At 41.0% G+C, this 20398-nt stretch overlaps 2 protein-coding genes across 2 annotated transcripts in view; one reads left to right on the top strand and one right to left on the bottom strand.

Moving 5' to 3' along the window:
• LOC136560394 (uncharacterized oxidoreductase ZK1290.5-like) overlaps positions 1-1196 on the bottom strand; it is a 46753-nt gene extending 45557 nt beyond the window's left edge. The window contains exon 1 of the mRNA XM_066556201.1: positions 1166-1196. Coding sequence (XP_066412298.1) covers positions 1166-1187 — 22 coding nt within the window. The 5' untranslated portion in view covers positions 1188-1196. The remainder of the gene's footprint in view (positions 1-1165) is intronic.
• DPH5 (diphthamide biosynthesis 5) lies at positions 306-19976 on the top strand. The gene is given in 9 exon segments (XM_066556199.1): positions 306-519; positions 521-597; positions 600-778; positions 3912-4036; positions 6959-7067; positions 16606-16726; positions 17643-17682; positions 18755-18858; positions 19730-19976. Coding segments are annotated over 9 exon segments (1188 nt in total). The 5' UTR covers positions 306-307; the 3' UTR covers positions 19951-19976.
• Positions 19977-20398: the final 422 nt, after the last annotated feature.

Raw genomic sequence — 20398 nt, 5'->3', positions numbered from 1 at the left:
CAGCAGGCCGAGCTGCTGGCATGTGGCAGGGCACGAAGCTTCACCCGACTGCACAAGGGCTCTCTCTCGGAGGGGCACCGGGACTCTCGGAGGGGCACCGGGCCCGCCCGGCTCAGCGCGGTAGCTCGGCAGGAGGCTCCGGTCCGGGTTGCCCTGAGGCGAGTCCGGCTGCGGGCCAAGGGCAGCGCCGAACCTGCCGAGCCGGCCAGGCCGGGCCCCGGGGTGACCCCCGCCTTCTCACAACGCCTCTGGCAGGGAGGCGGGCTCTGGGCGGGCCCGCCGCCACTTACCGAGCCCCAGCACCGGGATGCTGTGGCCGCTGGCGACCGGCACTGTGGGGACACCGCCCGGACCGGGCTTGCCCGCCGCTGCCATAACCCAGCTGCGGCCCGGGACTACAACTCCCGGCGGCCCCTGCGCCCCACCGGCGCCGCGGGCAGCCGGGAGCCGGGCGAGAGGAGCCGGGAAACGGAGAGTTAGGAGCCAGGAAACGAGCGGCAGGGAGCCGGGAAACGAGCAGCCGAGAGCCGGGCTGTCCCCAGACCTGGGCCCGGGTCCCGGCGAGGGGTGGGGCGTGCGACGCCCCGGCTGAGGCCGCTTGGTTTCCCTCGTGAGGCAGGTGTTGGCCGGGCGCTCCCCGAGCATGCTGTACCTGGTGGGGCTGGGCCTGGGCGATGCCGAGGACATCACGGTGAAGGGGCTGGAGGCCGTGCGGCGCTGCCGCAGGGTGTACCTGGAGGCCTACACGTCCGTGCTCACCGTGGGCAAGGAAGCGCTGGTAGGTCCGGCCACAGGGCCCGAGGCCTCTGGTGCCACCGGGCCGGGGCGTGCTGGGGCTGGTGGGTCCGTGGGAGAAATGAGCGGTGCCCGCTCTCGGGAGATTCATGTACGTGACCTTCACATACCGTGTTTTCTAGGAGAAATTGTTTCGCTAATTTGCAAGAAGACTACAGCAAAAATAAAATGTTCCTACAACTGTTGGCACGAGTTTTCATCTCAAAGCCTACCAGTATCTGTAAACCCTGAGATACTGGAGGACTTGGTTAGAAACTGTCCAATCTGTTTAAAAACAACAACAAAAAACCCCCCACCCAAAAGTCATACCAGAAAAGTACATGTTTTGAAGCCCTGCACCTCTGTATCAGCCGGAGGTGTCATGGCATACCTGCTGGGAATAGCAATTTCATTATGTCACATTTCCACGGGGGCCAGGCTGCCTCACCATGCTGGGATTCCCAGAAGAGGCACAGTTCAGTCAGAGCTGGGCTGTTGGACAACGTGGAGATAAAGCTTTTGTTAGTAAACACACCTCGTGGAAGACAAGGGTAGTAAAAATGTGCAAATCTTAACTCTGAGGAGGTCACAGATGGTCACAGAAAGATGAAGTTTAATGCAGAAATAATACCAAAAAATGGCATAGCTGCCCACAGACCAGAGATCTTGCCTCTGAATAAGCTGATGCTGTCTGGGCCTTGGTGCTGTATGGCCATAATGTACCTGTATGCAGAGCTGCAGATACATAGAGCATGTGATACCTATAGCTTGTAATGAGCATTACATGGTTTCCATGTACCAGGTAGGCTAGAATATTTGGAGCATCTTTGGTTTATCTGCTGTATGAAGGTATGCTCTGTGGTTTATGTTCATTTTCTGTACGCTAAATTGTAGTCAGTCCATTCAAAACAAAATGTTCTTTGTGGTTGTTTGATAGTTGGAAAACTGCTAAATGGAAAGGATTACTTGGAGATTTTTACTTTTCAAAATGAGCATTTGCTATCAGTAGAAAAATTAATGGATTCCTATCCATCTGAAAATAAAACACTGAATAATAGGAAAATGCTGACAGTTTTTGATGTGGTTATTTTGGGTTTTATTGTCATATATTTCTTACTGTTTTAAGTATTTTGCAAACCTTGAAATGCCAAAGATGAGATGAAAAGATCAATAAAAACAAAGTAAAAATGTTGTTTTACCTAAAACATCTAAGAGGGAATATAGGAGTTAATAACCAAGTGTTTATAGTGCAGCCTGTTTTACATACAAGTGACAAAGCTGAATAGTTTATTTACTAATCTGGTGGTCATTCTCTCCTAAGCAGCATGAAAAGTTAGAGGAAAATTCTCAAGAAGTAAAGAGCAGATCTTTACCTGCAGACATTTCCCAGAAATCCTTCTCTGTTGATGGCATTAAAATCAGGTCATAAAATTCAAATTACAAGACTTGCTTGTTTATTGGGATGGCCTAAAACGTATATTAAGTTATTTGATGTTGACCATCCAAATTGGCCCTGAGTTTGGTGAAAGAACTGTTGGGATCAGTGACCTCCCAGTGAGTCTACATTTTACTGTTTACATATTCTCTACTTAGCATGCTTTGATTAGCATTGTGGAGCAGTCTCAAAGCATGCAAATAGATTCCCTTGGATGAAGCCAAACTGAAAGGTGTGTTCCTGGGGCTGCACCCAATCTGTTCTGGAGTCTGCATTTGCTCACAGTGTTGGGCCCAAGCCAGGCTGGTGCAGTGGCAGCCCATGGAAGGGATCTGTGGTGTTAATGGAGTGCTCTGCCTTACAGCCCAGCTCCCCTTGTCCTGATGTGCATCTGGGCTGATGAAAACCAGTGGGGTGTCAAAATTTCCTACAGTTGGTTCAGTGCAGATCTCTGCATTACTCCAGGGTGACTGTCAGTGGTTCAGAATCACAGATGCAAGATTTGCTTACACATTGATTTGGTCCCCTCTCTGTTGAATCTGTGCAGGTTGCAGTCTGTTTCACAAGGAAAATAATATCCTGATTTTATACAGTTAGGAAAACCTACTCAAAAATGAACAGGAACTTATATTTGGGGAAGGGCATGTAGCCTGGTAGCAGAGGTCCCATACGTTTTACTGTCACTATGGGATGGATTTTTTTATGGAAGCACCACTCTGCTTCTGTACAGGTATTACACTTCTCTCATCAATTCACTGTTCTGTGTGGCCAAAGAAGTCACGGAAGTCAGAGGAAAACCTTTCTGGATGATAACTGACTTCAATGGTTTTATCAATTTATTATTATTTGTAATACCACACAAATTTGCTGACTACTACTGTGAACAAAACCACCTTTTTTGGTCTTTGCCATGGAAAAAAACTTTATTCATGTAAAGAGCATGTAAAATGCATGGTGACACAACATGGCAGATGTTTTCAGTATGACCAGAAAACATGTTCTAGAACTAACTGAAGTTTCATTTACATGTGTGAAGTTGATTCTGGAAATAAAGGCATTTAAAATGTACAAAGAAACACCATGATTACTGAGCTGCTGAAGAAAAATTAAGGACAGGATCAAATAGATGTTTACCTGTATACTTGGTAAAGTACTTCTGAAAGAGAACTCAAGATGAAGGACTAATATGAAGTCAGTCCTTAGATGTGGTTAGCTAAAACGTACTAAGGAAAAATCTGAGAGAACAGGTTGTGGTGTAGCTAGTGTGGTATTTGTGCCTGGTTTGGTGCCAGTGTTGTAAGTAGCCCAGGAGCTAGGCTCAGCCTGGGAGGGGGGGTGCCTTACAGCACAAGTTAAATGAACTCTGCCTGGAGTGCACCCAGGTACCCTCAGTGCAGGTGGGACTGAGCTGCTTGAGGTGCAGTTGCTCCAGTGACACAGAAAGCATGGAACACCAAGTCAGTATCAGGATAAAGTTCACATTCACTAATTTTTGTCAGCTCAGAAGCTGCTCTGTGGAAAGCTCAGGTGTTCTTGCAAGCAGAGGTGAGGTTCTCCAAGACATGGGGCAGGCTGCTGGGGAGAATAACGAAGTTACTTATTCCAGTGTCCATTGGCTGTGTGCCTGAGTGAGCACCCAGAGACATACAGAAACGTTCCCAAGTGTCTTATTTTGATGTTCATTATTAATTTCAATTTCTAGGAAAAGTTTTATGGAAAAGAATTGATTTTGGCTGACCGAGAAATGGTGGAACAAGAAGCAGATAGCCTTTTAAAAGAAGCTGATGTTTGTGATGTCGCATTTCTTGTGGTTGGTGATCCTTTTGGGTAAGACAGTGCAACATTTTAATTATAGCTTCATCACTCTATTTTTCAATAGGAAGAAGCCAACTCTGTAACTGTAGTTATTTTTGAGGGAACTGATTTTCAGACCAGAAACACTTTTTATGTCTGTATATTCCTTACTGTATTAAAAATATACATATAGTTGTTTACACTTTGTCTTGCTTTGGAGTTTCCTTGCCCGGGTGTCCATTATAGATAGGAATGTGGACCCTCCAGGATGTATGAATCTTTCCTTCAGCAGATACTTATAATTTCATTCGTTATAATTTTATTTTCTGTGCTACCTTTTATAACAAATGCTTTGTCTCATGATTTGTCTGCTAACAGAAGAAATTCTGTGTTATCACATAAATAAGAAATGTGCTGTTTTGGAGGAGTATTCTTTTAGTTGCTGTTTGCACTTATAAACTGCAGCTTTTATAGTCAATTATTTTAGAATCAATACAGATTATTGATTGTATAATCTGCTTCAATATATGCTAGTTTTTAAAATCACTTATGTCATTATAAATGTCTTGTCCTGTTGGTTTATTAGGTCTTTTGTTTCCACTTTTATTCCTGCTGGAAAGTATAGGCTTTTTTCTATGACCAGAAGGATCTCCTTCTGTCTCTTTGGTCAGGCATCATCAATCTGTAATGTCAAGCCATGCAGAAGAGCTTTTCATCTCCAGCTGGTGATGCAAGATTTTTACCACAATGTTAAGGGGCACAAGAAAAATGAAATCTGAGAACCTTATTTGTGAGGGAAAAAATTGAGTTTATGAAAAAAGGGGCAATGTGCACATTTGTCAAAAGCTGATAATTTATGTAAATATAGGTTGAAGGCAATTGGCAAGAGAATGTTGTATTAAACTAATTATGGGCAGATGACTCTGTATTTCAGAAATATTGATTACACTTGCAGTCCATGCTTACATTCAAACTAGGATTCGTGCAGAGTGTAGAGCCATGTTACCTGTACCCTTGTGCTCTGAGCCAGTGACTGGTACAAATACACAAGATGAAAAAAACAAGCTACATGGATTGAAATGTAGCTGCTACTTGTAAGCAGTATTATGATCTGCCTCAGTTATCATGTTTCAATGTCAAAATATTTCAGTTCTGGTTACCATACTACATTATTGTTAAAAACTACCCTTTTTTTTTGAATGAGTTGCTTCTCTCTTTAAATGTTTATGTTCTTAGCTCTTAGTAGTACAATGGAAAGTCCACCACTCTAGGCTAGTGTTAACATCCGTATTATTACTACCCATAAAACTTAACCTCTGTGTCAGTGACAGAAAATACTGCTGTAGTTTTGGTTGTAGAGGGAGGGCTCCATGAAAGTTTTCCTGGTATTAGCTGAGTGCCCATAAGGGCACTTCTGCCTTTAGCTACAGTCATTATAACTGGGAGAAAAAAAATACTGTCTGGAGCAAATTTCAGTGAATAAAGCCAGCTGATGCCTCGGTCGGTATTAGCATAACCACAAAATCCTCCAGTGCTCCTTGTCCTTTGTATGTGCAGGGAATAACACAAGGCTGTGAAACCAGTCTCCTCTTCTCTTAGAGCAGACATTCTTAAATCCCCTTTGCTTCTGGAAGTGAGGAGTGTTTGTATAGTAACTAAAGTATTGGTTCAGATCACTTTACTGCCTTCTCCTAGGTCTGGGAGCCTGTTTGTATAAGGGTGTCAGATTTCCCAAATTGACATTCCTCATCTTTTTTTCTTCTGCTGAAATTGTTTTCTTTTTAAAAATATTGATCTTGACAGCTTTGCCAGCTGCTGCCACATTTGTGTTCCAGTCTGAAGCACTTGATTTGCTGACTGGGTGCTGGTCAGACACACAGCACTGAAGTTATCAGGCTAGAACCAGGGGAATTCTGTTAGGGTAACTGAACAAGGCCAGGGTGAAAGCAATTTTCCTAGTTCATTGTTCTGATGGCCATATGTTATTTCTTTCCTTCCTTCTTTGGAATGGCTACACAGAAGTGTGTGGTCTCATCTTGGGAATGAGATGTCAAAGGTCATTGATCAGGTCTGATAAATTTAGGCAAGGGGTAGGTGCATTTTCATATTTCATATACATAGAAGCATACATACAAGCAAAATACATATGTAAACCTTGTTGCAGTTCAAAGATTTGCTTAATCTGTATGTACTGACCATTTTAGAAAGGCTCTAATCTCAACTGCTTAACTTCAAACCCAGTAATTCTTGCAGCAGTCAATCACTGCAATGTGTTTATTGAGCCTTAGACCTGGAGCTGAACTTAACTCTGTTTGAAACTAAAATATTCTTTCAGAATAAACTTTATCACTCAGATTTAGGCATTGTTAATTTGAGTAATCTGGATTAACTAAGAGAAAAATTGATTCACTCTAAGGATGTTTTTTCTAAGTAAACATGCAGTTCACCTCTGTCTGTTAAGAGTTCATGTCTGAGCGTGGGGCTTTCCTGGCACACACGGGTGCAGATGGGAGAGGGCCTGGCTGTGCAGCCAGTAATGAAATCCTGGAGTTTTGTGGAAGTTTGTGCCAAACAGAGTTGACCTTTACAGTTCAATGCATGTTCAACAGACACCTGCAGAAGACAAAGGATACATGGAACTTCCCTTTTCAAGTACTTGCCAAGGCTACTTTATAAAGTAACACTGTAACAGTGTTACAGTTCTAACGATGCCAGAAAGCTGCAAAGGACTGTACCATACTGAGGATGCCTGGCTTGTCAGCTGGGGAAGATGACATGGAAGCCTTACTGGAGTTTTTATTTTCCTGTAACCACTAGGATATTGTTGCCATTTTTCCACCTCTGCATTGTCCTTGTTGTGAAGGATTTAATTTTATTCCAAAACAAAGTATACTCATAGTAACACTTGGTAACACCATGTTTGCAATGTTTAATTCTTTCCTTTTCTTACCACAGGGCCACAACACACAGTGATTTAGTGCTACGTGCAGTAAAATTGGGGATTCCTTACAAGGTCATTCACAATGCTTCAATAATGAATGCAGTGGGCTGCTGTGGTTTACAGGTAATATTTTTGTGTATGCATATATGTTGTTTCACAACTGCTAAGCTTAAAACTGGTGAGCTCTTCTACTGCTGTGGCAGTGCATGTTGCAATCCCAAATTTCAGGATCTGTAATAACTGTACACATAATCTTAGAATTTTTAACACTTCCTTTTAGCATGCCACATGTCAGCAAAAGCCCCTTTAATGAACTCATATGAAAATGGATAGTAACACTTCTGTTCTTTTCTGCTTTCTAACTTCCTTCTGCCCCAGGAGCCTTTGGTATTTAAAGTTATTTTACAGATGAAGCTTTGCTCATGTTGGCTTCCTTCTACTACTGATGGTAAAATCAGGTAATACCTGATAAGTTTATTCTTAAATAAGGTTGTTATCCTGTAGACAACTATGCTGATCTTGTCATATAAGAAACATGTGCACAAACCTGCATATATGTCCAACTCAGATCAAAATTCCAAAGTCTTGAATATGATCCACTCATTCTCTTAAAAATTTGATCTGTCTCCACTTTCTGCCAATCTGATGAGGGAGGAGGGATTGCTTAGCCAAGGACTAGTAAAACAAATGACAGTTTTTGTGGATCTTGAATGGCTAAAGTAGAAAAGGTCTAGTGTTCCCCAAGAAAATACTTCCTTTTACACATGTATTGGTCCATTATTACTTTTACTTCATTAAAGATATTGTGGCAGTGTATAAATCATAACTAATCACATATACATTAGATGAAGCTTCCTCCTCTTGTTTTCATTCATCACTTTAACATAGAACCTGCCCTCTCAAGGTTCAGAATGGTTCCCTGTGTATGGGACCCTGAAACCAAGTTCCCACTTTATAAAAGCCAAAAGCAAGCATAGGAGTGTAAGTGTAATACAGACAAGTTGGGGGTTTGAACAATAACTTTCCAACACTGAAGGAGGAATTCCTTCCTAGCAGTACACAAAAGAACACAATTTATTTTAATTTCAGCAAACACTTGGTACATTCAAATTACTCCAATACTCCAAACTCCATTCTATATAATGCTGGCCAACAGCAGAAAATCTGTTGCAATGAGTTTGGGTATAATCTGTGGTTTTCATTAGAAATCTGAGCACCCTGTCTGACCTGGCTCAAAACCAATGCAGTAACACCTGTCCCATTAGCTAATGCTAAAAAGGGAATGCTGCACAGCATTCACACTCTTTATAATTCTCTTGTGAGCACATTCTTATTAATACCTGCCTATTGCTGCAAGACTTGGGCAAAATTACCTTTTAGAAAGGAAATAGGCTTCTTGGTGTCTGAAACCCAGCAGACAAATAGCAGCAGTCGCATGACTGCATTTACCAGGGTGGGTAAAACAAGAGTTGTGGCTGGGGCTCACCCTTCCCCTTTTGGCTTGATGGTCATGCAAAGTTTGCTTCTGCTGTCAGGTTGTTGACAACTAGTTTCTACTACTTGCTGTCTTTTTTACTGTTCTCTTACATTCATTAGGAAGGAAGATGCAAGGCCCAAAGAGATTTTTAAGTTTTCTGAAAGTTTGCTTCCCCCACAGTTCAGGCATAGGAAGGAGCAGTATGAAGCTTTTAGGTTAATTGAAAAAAAGCCAGAAACCTAATGTGAGTAGACTATAAACAGTCCATAAGGTTATTCACATATGCAGAGTTTTGGTGATTAGATTGCTATTTCCTTATCCCTTGCTGAAGGGAGCAGACCATAAAGGAAATGTGATGTTATTCACTCTGGCATTAGTCCCCTTTTCCATTCTGGCTTGGGAGGGGCTGCCTTCTCCTAAGTCCACATTCCTGTTGTCGTATAAGGCATTTTAGGAAATACTGATTGCATTACCCGGCTGAATATAACCAGTTGTATATTTAAGTCTTGATTGCTCCTTACTGGCATAAACAGCAAGTGAGGTGTATCTTACAAAAAAGCAGCCTTTGATTAACTAGAGTTGTGTTGAAAATTTATAATTTCTTTCAAAGCCTTTACATTCCATGGCTGTCTCCTGCCATCAATTTAATTTTGTAGTTATTGTGTCTCCAATTGTAAAGTTCCTGTCAGTGGGAGGGATTCCTCTTTTGCTTCACCACAGAAAAGGCTTTGCTTTTTGTCTTGTTTTAATCTGATTGTGATACAAACCCTCTCTCTTTCTCAGTAGAGAAAAACAGGAAACACCTTTATACGCCGTTCAGAGAGCCATGTGCGTAGCGAGCTGTAACTGCTGATTAGGCGGTCAGTGAAATGCAGCCACAGCACAGTCTGGTCACAAAAGAACATCTTTGGTCATCAGAGCAATGTTTCTGTGCAGCCAACAACATTCTGGTACTGTGCAATTTTCCTGTACAGTGATTTAGTGAAGTTGGTACAGCATCAGTGATGGTTTGTTACCTTCATTCCATAGTTGTAGTTCTTGCCAAATAATAAGGAGGGGTGCATATCTATTTTCAAATACTTTTTTTCTATCTCATCATTTAACAGAATTAGTGAAACTGTTTTGGAACACTGAAAAAAGGAGTGGGGTTTTAATTTTGAAAATTAAACTTCTTGGAAGCTCTCACAGTCTGATAAACTGTGCTGGGATAGTATAACTTAGCAAAGTGGTAGTCTGACTGTGCATAAGGCTCTGTGATTTGCAGTGCCTCTCTCTTTTACACTGTTTTTGCTGTGCTTCACTGTAACAGATTTTTTTCTTTCCAAGGCTGTAGAAGCTGTTTTCCCTTAAAAACAAAAGAATACAGTTATGGGAGAGAAGCCAAGAAACGTGCTCCTATGTCAGTGCCTCTTAGCATGTTCTCTGCAGGTTCACCTCCCTTGTCTGGAGTCTGCCACATGGGTGTGTTTGTCACTCTGACTCCTCTTGTAGTGGGGAGCAAGCGCCAGTGAGAACAGTCAGGCACTTTGGTATCTGCAGACACTGCCAGGGCAGCACAGCACCTGTGCCCACTCTCAGTTTTTCAGAATAGGGCTGATTGCTAAGGCTTTTAGCCCTAGAATAAAGAGGCAGGAAAATGAGGATCTCTAATTTGCATATTTCTCCTTCATTTCTAATATGCATGACATCTGGGTTGGTTTGGGAAGGTCACTGGCCAGAGTGGTGTTCTCAGAACAGAATTCTCTCTGACCCACTGCTGGTAATGTGTCCTTGAGGTAGAACTGCTGCTGGTCAAACACATCTGGAAGATTCTGCATCATGCTGACCTGTGGTGCATGTGAAGGAATGATGCAACTTGAAAAGGCTTGAGATCATGGCACTAACATAAAGAAAGAGGACTGAGAAGTGAAGCGCAAAGCTGGAGGCAAGTCACAGGATGAGAGAAAAGGCTAAAATGAGACGCTCGTTTCTGAATGGTGTTGCTCGTTTTGAAAGCATTTGATTGGGTAGCTAGGGAAAAAACACGTAACAGCAAAGAGCTGCCTTTCTTTTGAGATGTACCCACTTTCCAGCTGAATACCTTCAGAACAAACATCTGCATGTGCCCTTGTTTCTTTCAGTGACGCATCTTGGGTTTTATGTTTGCAGTCCACTTAATTCTTGTAAGAAAATTACAGTTATAAAATAGAAAATAGCCTTTTTGCTAGCAGCTGGTCTCTTAAATGCAAAAGCAATGCTTACTGTGTTATTTTTGAGGTTTTGCTGAACAGGTGAGTACATTTCCAGTGTCAAGTACTTAAAGATGAAGAAGCTGAAGGATGCTATCTCTAATTACTGTGCTCATAGTCAAATAGAAACCCTGTGGTAGCTGCAGGAGTGGAGCCTCTGAGTCCCACCCTCTCTGTGGGCCCTGATCTTCAAAACCACTCTGCTCTAATAGGAGGGACTGTACACAAAATTACTGACTGTTAAACTGTTTTCTATCACTGTTTTTTCAGTTACTAACAGTTTCTGAGCCTTTAAGAAGTTGGCATTTGTTTCTCAAGCCAATTAAAGGTTAAATCAGTGCTAGTCACACTATTTCATTACTCACAATTGCTGTCCAACTTAGTGCTATTTGTCACCAGCAAACATGACCCAGAAACATCTATTTAATCAGGTTTGGGGTTTTTTTTCTTTTAGATATCTTTATTTCATATTAGTAACCCAAGTCACCTTCAGGGCAGGAAGGAAACATTGCTTGATAGTGACAGAAAGAATCTTAGAAGGTTTTTAAAAATAAGATGGCATTACCTTGGAGGGCAAATCCTCTCCTATGCAAGTTTGCTTTCTGAGTATTTTGATAGTTGAATTTTGTTCTGCTTGTGGAGTGGCTATTTCCTAAGCAGATCCAAGAGGCAGCCAAAGCAAAATGTGCTTGTCCCTTCAACTGATTTTATGTGATTTGTCTCAGCTGCCTTCTGAAGACTGCAATTATATGGAGTGGGTTTCCCTCAGCCAAATGTGTTTTCTTCCCTGTTCCTTTCTCTCTGGCATGTACTAAGGGCACTGGAGGTTTTTGGGACAGCTAGGGCGATCCCTCAGCTTGCAGTCCAAAAAGGAGTCAAAGCCACATCTAGGTGAATGGTAAAACTTTTCAGTTTCATGTGAAAGTTCTCATGAGAGGCATTTGAAGTTGCTAAAGGTCTGTGATACTAAATAAGGTAGTGTAAAGGACTAGAGCTAGGCTTGTGGTTGTTTCATATGACCAATTCCAAGCAAAAACAAAGATTGAGTGATTCTGCTACCTCTTTGTTGACAATCACACAACTTCTTAAGCTGCTATCAAGCAACAATATAAAATACAAAGAGCAGCAGGAGCCCTATAATTTGATGTTTGTGATCTGGAGGGTTGTTAACAGGTTAGGGAGAATAAAGGGAAAAACCTGACTCAGGTTCCTTATCTTTGAGGATGAACATTGCATAGCATCGCATCAGAATCCTTATGGCAAAGACAAAGAAAATATCTCTTTGCTTTTCTGGGTATGCTCATTTGGATCTATCAGGAAGTAACCTGGGATAATGCAAGGTGCTCTGCAGTCTCTAAATGCACTATTCCAAGAGAAATAGTCTTAGGAGAAAAGGCCTCTTAGTTCCTACAAGCGGGTTGTGATTAGGCTGAGAAGAGTCTGAATTTCCATAATTCACATAATTCCTGTGCTGTGAGAACTATCTGCAGTGTGACCTGGGACCAGAACATGGCTTTGTAGCATTTCAGACCTATGAGGTCTCAGGTATTTGGTTGTGTATGATGGCAGGTATGAAGAATGTAGTAACTCCTTTTTTTGGGAAGAACCAGACCTGACTAGTTCTGAAGCTATTTGAAATGTTAGGAAAGGAGATAGGTTATAAGTGAAAAATTGCTGTGTCACCATTGAAGCTGATACAGCAATAATTCTGGGAAAGATGCTGTAAAAATAGATGTCTGTGTTTTGAAATGTTTACTTCTTGGTTTCTCTGCAGCTGTTGGCCAACTGACCTTTAATATTATTTTGCATCTTCTCTCCTGCTTGCTTTAGTACTGTCTAGAGGGGATGGTGGATCTTCCTTTTTTAATTTCCCTATTTAGTCTCAGCTTGTTCCGTCTTTTATGCCCTAAATTTTTGTGGTGATTGACCACACCATGATTTCAAGTGAGGACAATTGATCAGGACAGTTTCCGGTATCTGATATCAGACTGGTCTTTAACAAAGTGGCTCAGCAGTTTCATTGAAATTCCACTTGCATGAAGACTTCCCAAGGTGAGATTGTGGTACTTTCTCTCACAGTTCATTCTGGCCTCTCAATTTGCAATCAATTCTGCTTGTATAAACAAGAAGTAAAATAAGAAATAGCATTAATAGAAAGGTTAAAATACTAACAGAAAACAAGCACCAAAAGTTGTCAATCATTCTTTCATATCATGTGTGTAAATAAAATAGGAAGTTATACCTTGTTCTGAGGTGATGTAACTGTGAGTTGAAGAACAGCTTTCTGCCATATTTTGTGAGGCAGAAAACTCTAGCAGCAGGGCATTGCCTCAGAGTGGAGTGCTGACTTCCTTTGCTGACCTGAGCTATTGCATTGCAAAATTTGAGTGCACAGTTTTGCTTAAGCCAGTCACTACTTGAGAGGGTGCAGAGAAAGGGGTATTTCCAAAGACTGAGGTCTTTCAAAAGGACCTTTTGAAACTTTTCTGTGATGTTTTTGAGCATTGAGGAGAAGGTAAGAAGTTTGGTTTCCAAGCTGAAAACATGAAATATCTGTCCAACCATTTCACTGTGCCCCTTTGAAATTCTGGCACTTTTGTGCCTGAGCAGAATGTAGGCACATTAACAAATCTGCTCACAGTGCAAGTGTGGTGCCTGAGATGTTGGGGCTTTTACAGAGCACACATTGCCCACTCCTAAACCCCTCATGCTTCATGTAGAGTGCAGCACACACAAGTTGGCTGTGAAATTTCATTTGCTGCTGCCTCTCTTAAGAGCTGTGCCAGCCACTGTGCAGCCAATCCCTGATCTCTGCAAATACACACGGCTCATCATCTTACTGAACTCCTGAACAGTCTCAAAGCATGGCCGTAATCCTTAGTTGTGTGGTAACACTCCTTGGTTAACAAACATGTCAGGCAGCTCTATTTCAGTGAGAAGGATGATTCCTGGAATTTTGGGACCCTCTGCAGCCTTTTTGGTTGGTAGAAAGAATGGATTTTAATTTCAGTGGGTTTTGTCTTTAGTGGACCTGCTGTCTTCTGTAACTCCTGAATCCTTAGGATAGTAGTGCAATTTTTGGCTTTTACTGGTTTCTCTGCTGCAAGGCTTTTCTTGAAAGTCAGATACTTCATTCACAAGTTCAAAAGGTGGAAATTAGAGCACAGTAGAGGAAATTAAATTAGGAACAAATTGAATTCTGCATGAGGTACAGGGAGAACGTTTAAAGTGTATGTCCTGATACAGTTATGTCCTTCTTAATGCAGGCTTGCCCTGGTGAAGAGCAGTTCCTATGTTTGCTTAAATATCACACATCTGCAGAGATCAAATACTGGATGAGAAAGAAATATTGGTTTGTGTCTGTAGAACTGTTTGTAAGGTAATTGGTTATAAGTATTGAAACACAATAGAGGTATCCCACTTACTACTTCAGTTCTTCAGCATTCAGATTGATGGTGTACCAGGGACTTTCCAAAGTAGTGTTCTTCCCTCTGTAATTTCAAGTAAGAATATGTGCACATTAATCCTAGGATATCTGTTCTTCACAAGTTTAGTTAGTAGAGGGGTATAAACTGCAAAAGCATCTCCAGGAGGTTAATAAAATATGTCCTACTCTATCTTATTGGTGTAGAAACTACTTCTGTGCTTTCCAGGTGCTGAGAAAACAGGTGTATTTTTTGAGACTAAGTACAGTTTTCTGTAGTATCAATTGTTCATGAAGGTGTTCTGAAGGTATTTCTACAGAATAGACAGGCAATTTCTGACAAAAATGTTTCTCTTTTTTGACAACCAGGCTTCAGTATTAGTGCAGAACCCTGTAAACAAAGGACAGATTAGTGAATGATTGGCAGGGGAAAGGATAACTTGCTTAACTTCTTGTTGGCAAAGAGGATGGAGAATCTTTGTAATGAGTAATGGAAAAGAGAATGATAACAATCAGAATCAGCAATGTATGGTATAAATTTGACTGTCCAACTCATTCTTAACATGTGGCAGAGTGGTTTAGGAGTTCTGATTCCCAACAAAATACCTCACAGATATTAACATTTTTCCCATTTTTGCATATCCTTTCCTTTCCTTTCCTAAAGCACAGAGGTGGAAGTTTTTTTCCTTGGTTTATCAAAATGCTAAAGGGCCAAGGTAAGAAAGATTTAAGGTTAATTGAGGCCCCTTTCTGTCCTGAACAAGGACTGCTGCTTTGGGGAAGTGGCTGCAGTGGTTTCAGGTGCTGATGGGGAGCTCTTAGGTTGGTATCAGACATTGCAGCACTTCTGGAAGTTTGCAGGAATGCTACCAGGGAGATTAAAGGTATCTTGCTCCCAGATGCTCTAACAGTGACATGGAGAAGGAGAAACTTCTTGTTCTAATAGTTTTTCTACAGATTTGGTACAAAATGGGAATGAGTTCTAGGCAGCCACATGAAAAATAGGCAAAGCATAGTTTGATTTTTCTTTTCATTTTCTAGAACACAGCCTTGAAATAGCTAGCATCAGAAAAGTTACAACAGGAGCAACTTATTTGGTTCAACCTGTATTTACTTTACTGGAAGAACCTTTAGGTTGTGAAATGTACCCAGTATGTTCTTGTCCTTGTGCTAGAATGAAATACTTAAAAGAGGAAGTGTTTTCAGTTATCTTCCAGGAATCTTTGAATAAATTTTATCAACATGAATGGGTAAAATTTGAGCTTTTGAAAATAAACATGTTTCTGCTGTGATTCAAGTTCTGCTCTACCAGCATCAAGGAGTTAAAGCCACAGGCTAATGCCACAGCAACAGAAGTATGTATAGGGGAATCCCCACATGGCACAGAGCTGCCAGAGCTGCTTCTATACAGGGTCCTCTGCCAAAGCACACACAGTGCCTTTGTCTCCTTTCATGGGCTTGGAAAAGCAGCTTTTCCTTCCAGGAGTACAGAGAAAATGAGAAGGGTAGTTCTTGTAGCTGTTGTTTCTCTGGTGGGCTTGAGCAGACAGAATATTGGCAAGCTGTAAAATCCATCTGGGGTGGCCCCAGTCCAGAGCTAAATAGACCAAAACTGATGCTTGGTATTCCCCTATTTCAGGACAAAAACTACTTCCAAGTGAGGTACTGCCTTAAGTTACATATGACTTTCCCTTTTGCATCACCAAAATTATCACCAGAGATAATTGGCAAGACTATGGCTTCAAATGTCTTCAGCAAGATGAGGGACTTACAGTAATAAATGTGTTAAGGCTGAGAATAGAATCAGTGAGTATGTGTTGGAAATTTGGTGGGGGGAGGAGGAAATGCATTTGTGAGGTTTTCATTTTCCCTGTGTGTGTGTTCCTTTTTATCTGTAGTTGTAGAGTAGTTAATAAAGTTCTGGTTCTTTTTTCCCTAAGTAGGAGCCTGCTTTGCTTATTCCTGGTCACATCTCACAGCAGAAACCAGGGAGAAGGTATCTTCATGGGGGCACTGGCATTGTGCCAGTGTCAAACCATGACAGTATGCTTGACATAGAATCTGCTAGCAATATTCTTTCCATATGTGCATAAACAATGTTGTACCTCTCTGCTTCCTGCACAATCTGTATTCAGATCTTCATATCCACTATCTCCTTAGACTCTTCTTTTGCCTGTTAAAGCTTCCATCTGCAGCAAAATGCCATCCAAATCAGTAGAATCAAAACATTAAATTACAGCATTATTCCAAGCTGTCTAATCTTAACCAAAGTAAGAAATAAAAAACCTTTAGCCAAAGTAAGAAGTAACAAATAATAATTTTGGTGCTAATCTTACAAAGTTTTTGCCTTTAAAAGGACTTCAGAGTTGAGTAACAATAGAAAGTAGAAATTGAAAGTTACTAATTATGCATTGGAAAGGTGAAAGCAGTAAAAACTTTACAGGTAGTTCATTACTTGGCCTTTAACATTACTGAATGCTCTTATTGTTTCTTATTGCTCATGTGTGTTACTGCATTTGCTCTGTTTTACAGTTGTACAATTTTGGAGAAACCGTTTCCATTGTATTCTGGACAGACACATGGAAGCCAGAGAGCTTCTTTGACAAGATTGAGAAGAACAGGCAGAATGGAATGCATACCCTGTGCTTACTTGGTGAGCAGCAGCCACTCTCCTGCCTTTTAGTTTATGTATTGAGTGTTTACCCAACTGACTAGATCACCAGATAAGCAAATGTGGCATTAAAAAGGTTAGTGCTGATAAACTTTTGATCTGAAAGTGACTTCATGGATGTAGAAGCAATTTGGTAAACTGGGCATTTACAATCTTGCAGTTTTGCATTTTAATCCCTTTCATCTGGGTCACTTTGGTTTAGAAGTTGATTATATAACAAGGAATACTTATTTGAGGTTAAAAATGTATCCAGCTTTCTGTATGGTGGGGGGAGAAGGGTGTTTGAGTACAGGTAACATTTGGATTCCTCTTGGAAAGATTATGGTCAATTTGTTTCATAAAATTGGCAGCTGTGCAGAGTCTTACCTACCTGACCCCATCTCTATTTCAATTTTGCCCAAATCCATTTCTTTTCCCATAAGAGAAGCTTGTTCTAAATTGTGATTGGGACAGGAAGGAAGTGCTAATGAAAGTCAGGTTCCTGCATGGCAGTGATGTAACCACTGTCGAGCAGTCAGACTGCTTTACATTCTGTGACATAAAGTGCTCATAATTTAGGAGTAGTCCCAATGAACTGGTGTGTGCTCAAATGTGCTAGTATTTAACTATCTTATGGTAAATATGCCTATTTTTATATTTACCAGGATTTTTATTTGGCTGTGCTGCTCTGAAATCTGTGAAATTTGCCCTATTGTTGGGTAAAATCACATGCATAAAGTCACAGGATTTGAGATTAACTAACAGATGAAACAGTACAGTGTGATCCATATTCTAATAGCAAAATATAATAATATTATAATATTAATAATAGCTAAAATGTTATTAAAGCTTCACCTACATAGAAAACTAAGTGGGAAGCTTGTAGGAAAGCTGTGTTTTAATGTGTTTTTTTCTACAGATATTAAAGTGAAGGAGCAGTCTCTGGAGAATCTCATGAAGTGAGTAACCATTTTGAAAATACATAGAAACACACAGTGCCCCTACAAAGGTTTTTTTGTACAAGGAACACAGGTTCTTTGCCCATAATCTAATACTGAACTTACCTGCCTTCTTCTCTCGTGCTTCTTGGTGGCCACTGTCTTTTGTTTCTTCCAAGGAGTGAAACTCTTTTGTTCCTTGCAATAGGGCCTGGCTTTATTTACAGTAAGTGAATGGAGTTGCAGCAGAACATGATCTTTTTTGTAACTGTTCCTGTGAGAAGGACTGAGTCAGAAAGGGATAGGCTTTCCTCTTGGTGAATGAAGTGTTATTTCTCTACTGTTCTGCCACCTCCTGAAACAGATTAACATCTGAAACAGTGTTCTAATTTTATTCTTGGTACACTGGCTGGAACAGTGCAAAGTGCAGAATACATAACACCCTTCTTAAAGAGTTAAATAAGCAATATACAGAAAATGCTCTTATGCTCATTTAACTGTAGTCAAAAAGCTTTTGCCACATCTTACTCATCTCTGCAATCTGTATGTTTTCACAGGGGTGAATATAAATGGCTCCTCTATACATATGCTGTAACTGCTCTAAATTAACAATTGTGGAGTCTCACAGTATCATTGAGGTTTGTTTATTCTGGAGTTTCAAAATAAAATCTGTTTGACTGAATCCACAGTTGGCAAAGAAAGCAGCATTTCATTTAAGGATATATTTCTAGTCTGTAATCATCTGTCTACAGGGCATTTAACAGAAAAACAGTTGTATGCCCTTGGATTTAAGTCTAATGCATCCTTCAAGGGTAGCTGCAAAACCTGCATCTTGCTTCTAGCAGTTGAATTTGTTTTTAGGATCTAAATGATCTGGCAGCTGGAGCCCAGCTGTTTCACAGGTGTGGTGAGAGCACAACAGATTTCTGTATTCTTTAAAAATTCTGCTCTTGTCTATAAGACCCGGCCTGAGAGCCTGGGCCTGTTTAAGTTCAATCTGCTTGTCTAGAGGTCTTTTGAAATAAGCTGTAAGATTGCTGGGGATAACAAAATGGGTTATATGTAAAATTTCTCTGCTTTTCCTTCCCTGCAGAGGAAGAAAGATTTATGAGCCACCACGTTACATGAGTGTGAATCAAGCTGCAGAACAGCTTCTTGCCATTATTCAAAACAGGAGGCTCCAAGGAGAAAAACCAGGTATCATTGGACTGCTTCTGTCTGCTACCACCCCTCTCCAGTCACACCTCTTGATGAGCCTCTGAACTCCACTCCCCTCCCCTGACTCCCAGAATTCTGCTCTGCAGTGGATTTGGGCTGCCCCAAATCCCAGTCACGAGATGGATTTAGTCAAGCTTGAGCCCAGCACAGTTCAGTGAGCAGCAGTGAAGCTGCACTGGTGGCTCCTGGAGCTACAGTCAAAGCCTCAGTCTGGAAACCCTGCACTGTTTCTATCCATGTGGAACTGTGAGCTCTTTGAGCCATTAGAGTTGCAGGAGGCAAAAGGATTCTGAGCATTTTAGATCAGTCAAGCTTTAAAAAAATCTCAGCTCTGTTTTACTTAGACTGGTCACACTCTGCTCTGTGTGAACACCAGCAGGAATCTAGGTTAACCCAAAGATGCAGAACTGTGATTTTCACCTTGAATTCTTAACACTGGTCAGGAACAAACTGTGAAATGTTTATTGAGAGCAAGGGTAAAAGCACAGCAGCTCATAAAGATGATGCAATTGTGTCACAGAATTTTTTTCTTACAAATTCATCTAGGTCTACTCATTTAAGAAGTTTATTCCTTCAGTACTGTTAAAATGAAAATCCCTTAATTTTATCCTTTACATAGAATGAATCAGAAGCAGCAAGTCCCTCAAAGTGAACACAATTCCTGAATGAATTCTTCCTTATCAACATCCTTAAGTTTTATTTTCTTTGAATAGCAAGTTTCTTTCTAGGCCACTCCAATATTTTAATAGGTTTAAGAAAGCAGTGTAAAGGTTTAAGCATTTTGAGTATTTTTTCCCTTATGATAGGACCATTAGTCAATAAATTAAACATTTCATCTTCTTTCTTACAGAAATTACTGAAAACACAATTTGTGTTGGCCTTGCTCGCGTTGGTGCTCTAGATGAGAAGATTGCTTCAGGCACTCTACAGCAGATGTCCACTGTGGAATTGGGTGCTCCACTACATTCCTTAATTGTTACAGGCACTATGCATCCTCTGGAATTGGAAATGCTTAAACTATTCTCTGTAGATAGTTCCAGTTTTGAAAATGCATGTCAAAGGACTGCTTAAATAAAAACGAGGCATTTACATTTTCATTCCATCTTTAATTGCATAACAGCATAAAGATATTGCTGTGACTATTTAAGACTTGTCTAACTGTAGTTAGGCTCAGAGGGCAATGCTGCAGGAACATGGACCTGCTTTTACCTGAGGCTGCAAACTGCACCTGCTGGTATCAGCTCCTACCCTGCAGACACCTCCAGAAACCTTTGCTTCAGATCACTGACATCCACTCCAGTCTTGGGCTGCTGACTAGGATAAGAAGAGTACCAGGTGTCTCTGTGGCATCACTTGTTGTAGTGCATTAACCAAACGTACTGCATACATTGTTTAAAGTGCATTAGATGTTAAATTTTGCCTTTCAACTTTGCAGAAACTTAGGAGTTCTCTTACCAATAGAAAACATTAGCGTGCAAAACCTGTTAGGTCTGTGTTCATCTTTGCCTTGGGAGAGTGA

This window comes from Molothrus aeneus, chromosome 9, assembly GCF_037042795.1.
Source record: "Molothrus aeneus isolate 106 chromosome 9, BPBGC_Maene_1.0, whole genome shotgun sequence".
NCBI classification, from domain to species: Eukaryota; Metazoa; Chordata; class Aves; order Passeriformes; family Icteridae; genus Molothrus; species Molothrus aeneus.
Note: the sequence above shows the minus strand (reverse complement) of the source record. Positions and strands in the feature narration are given on the sequence as shown.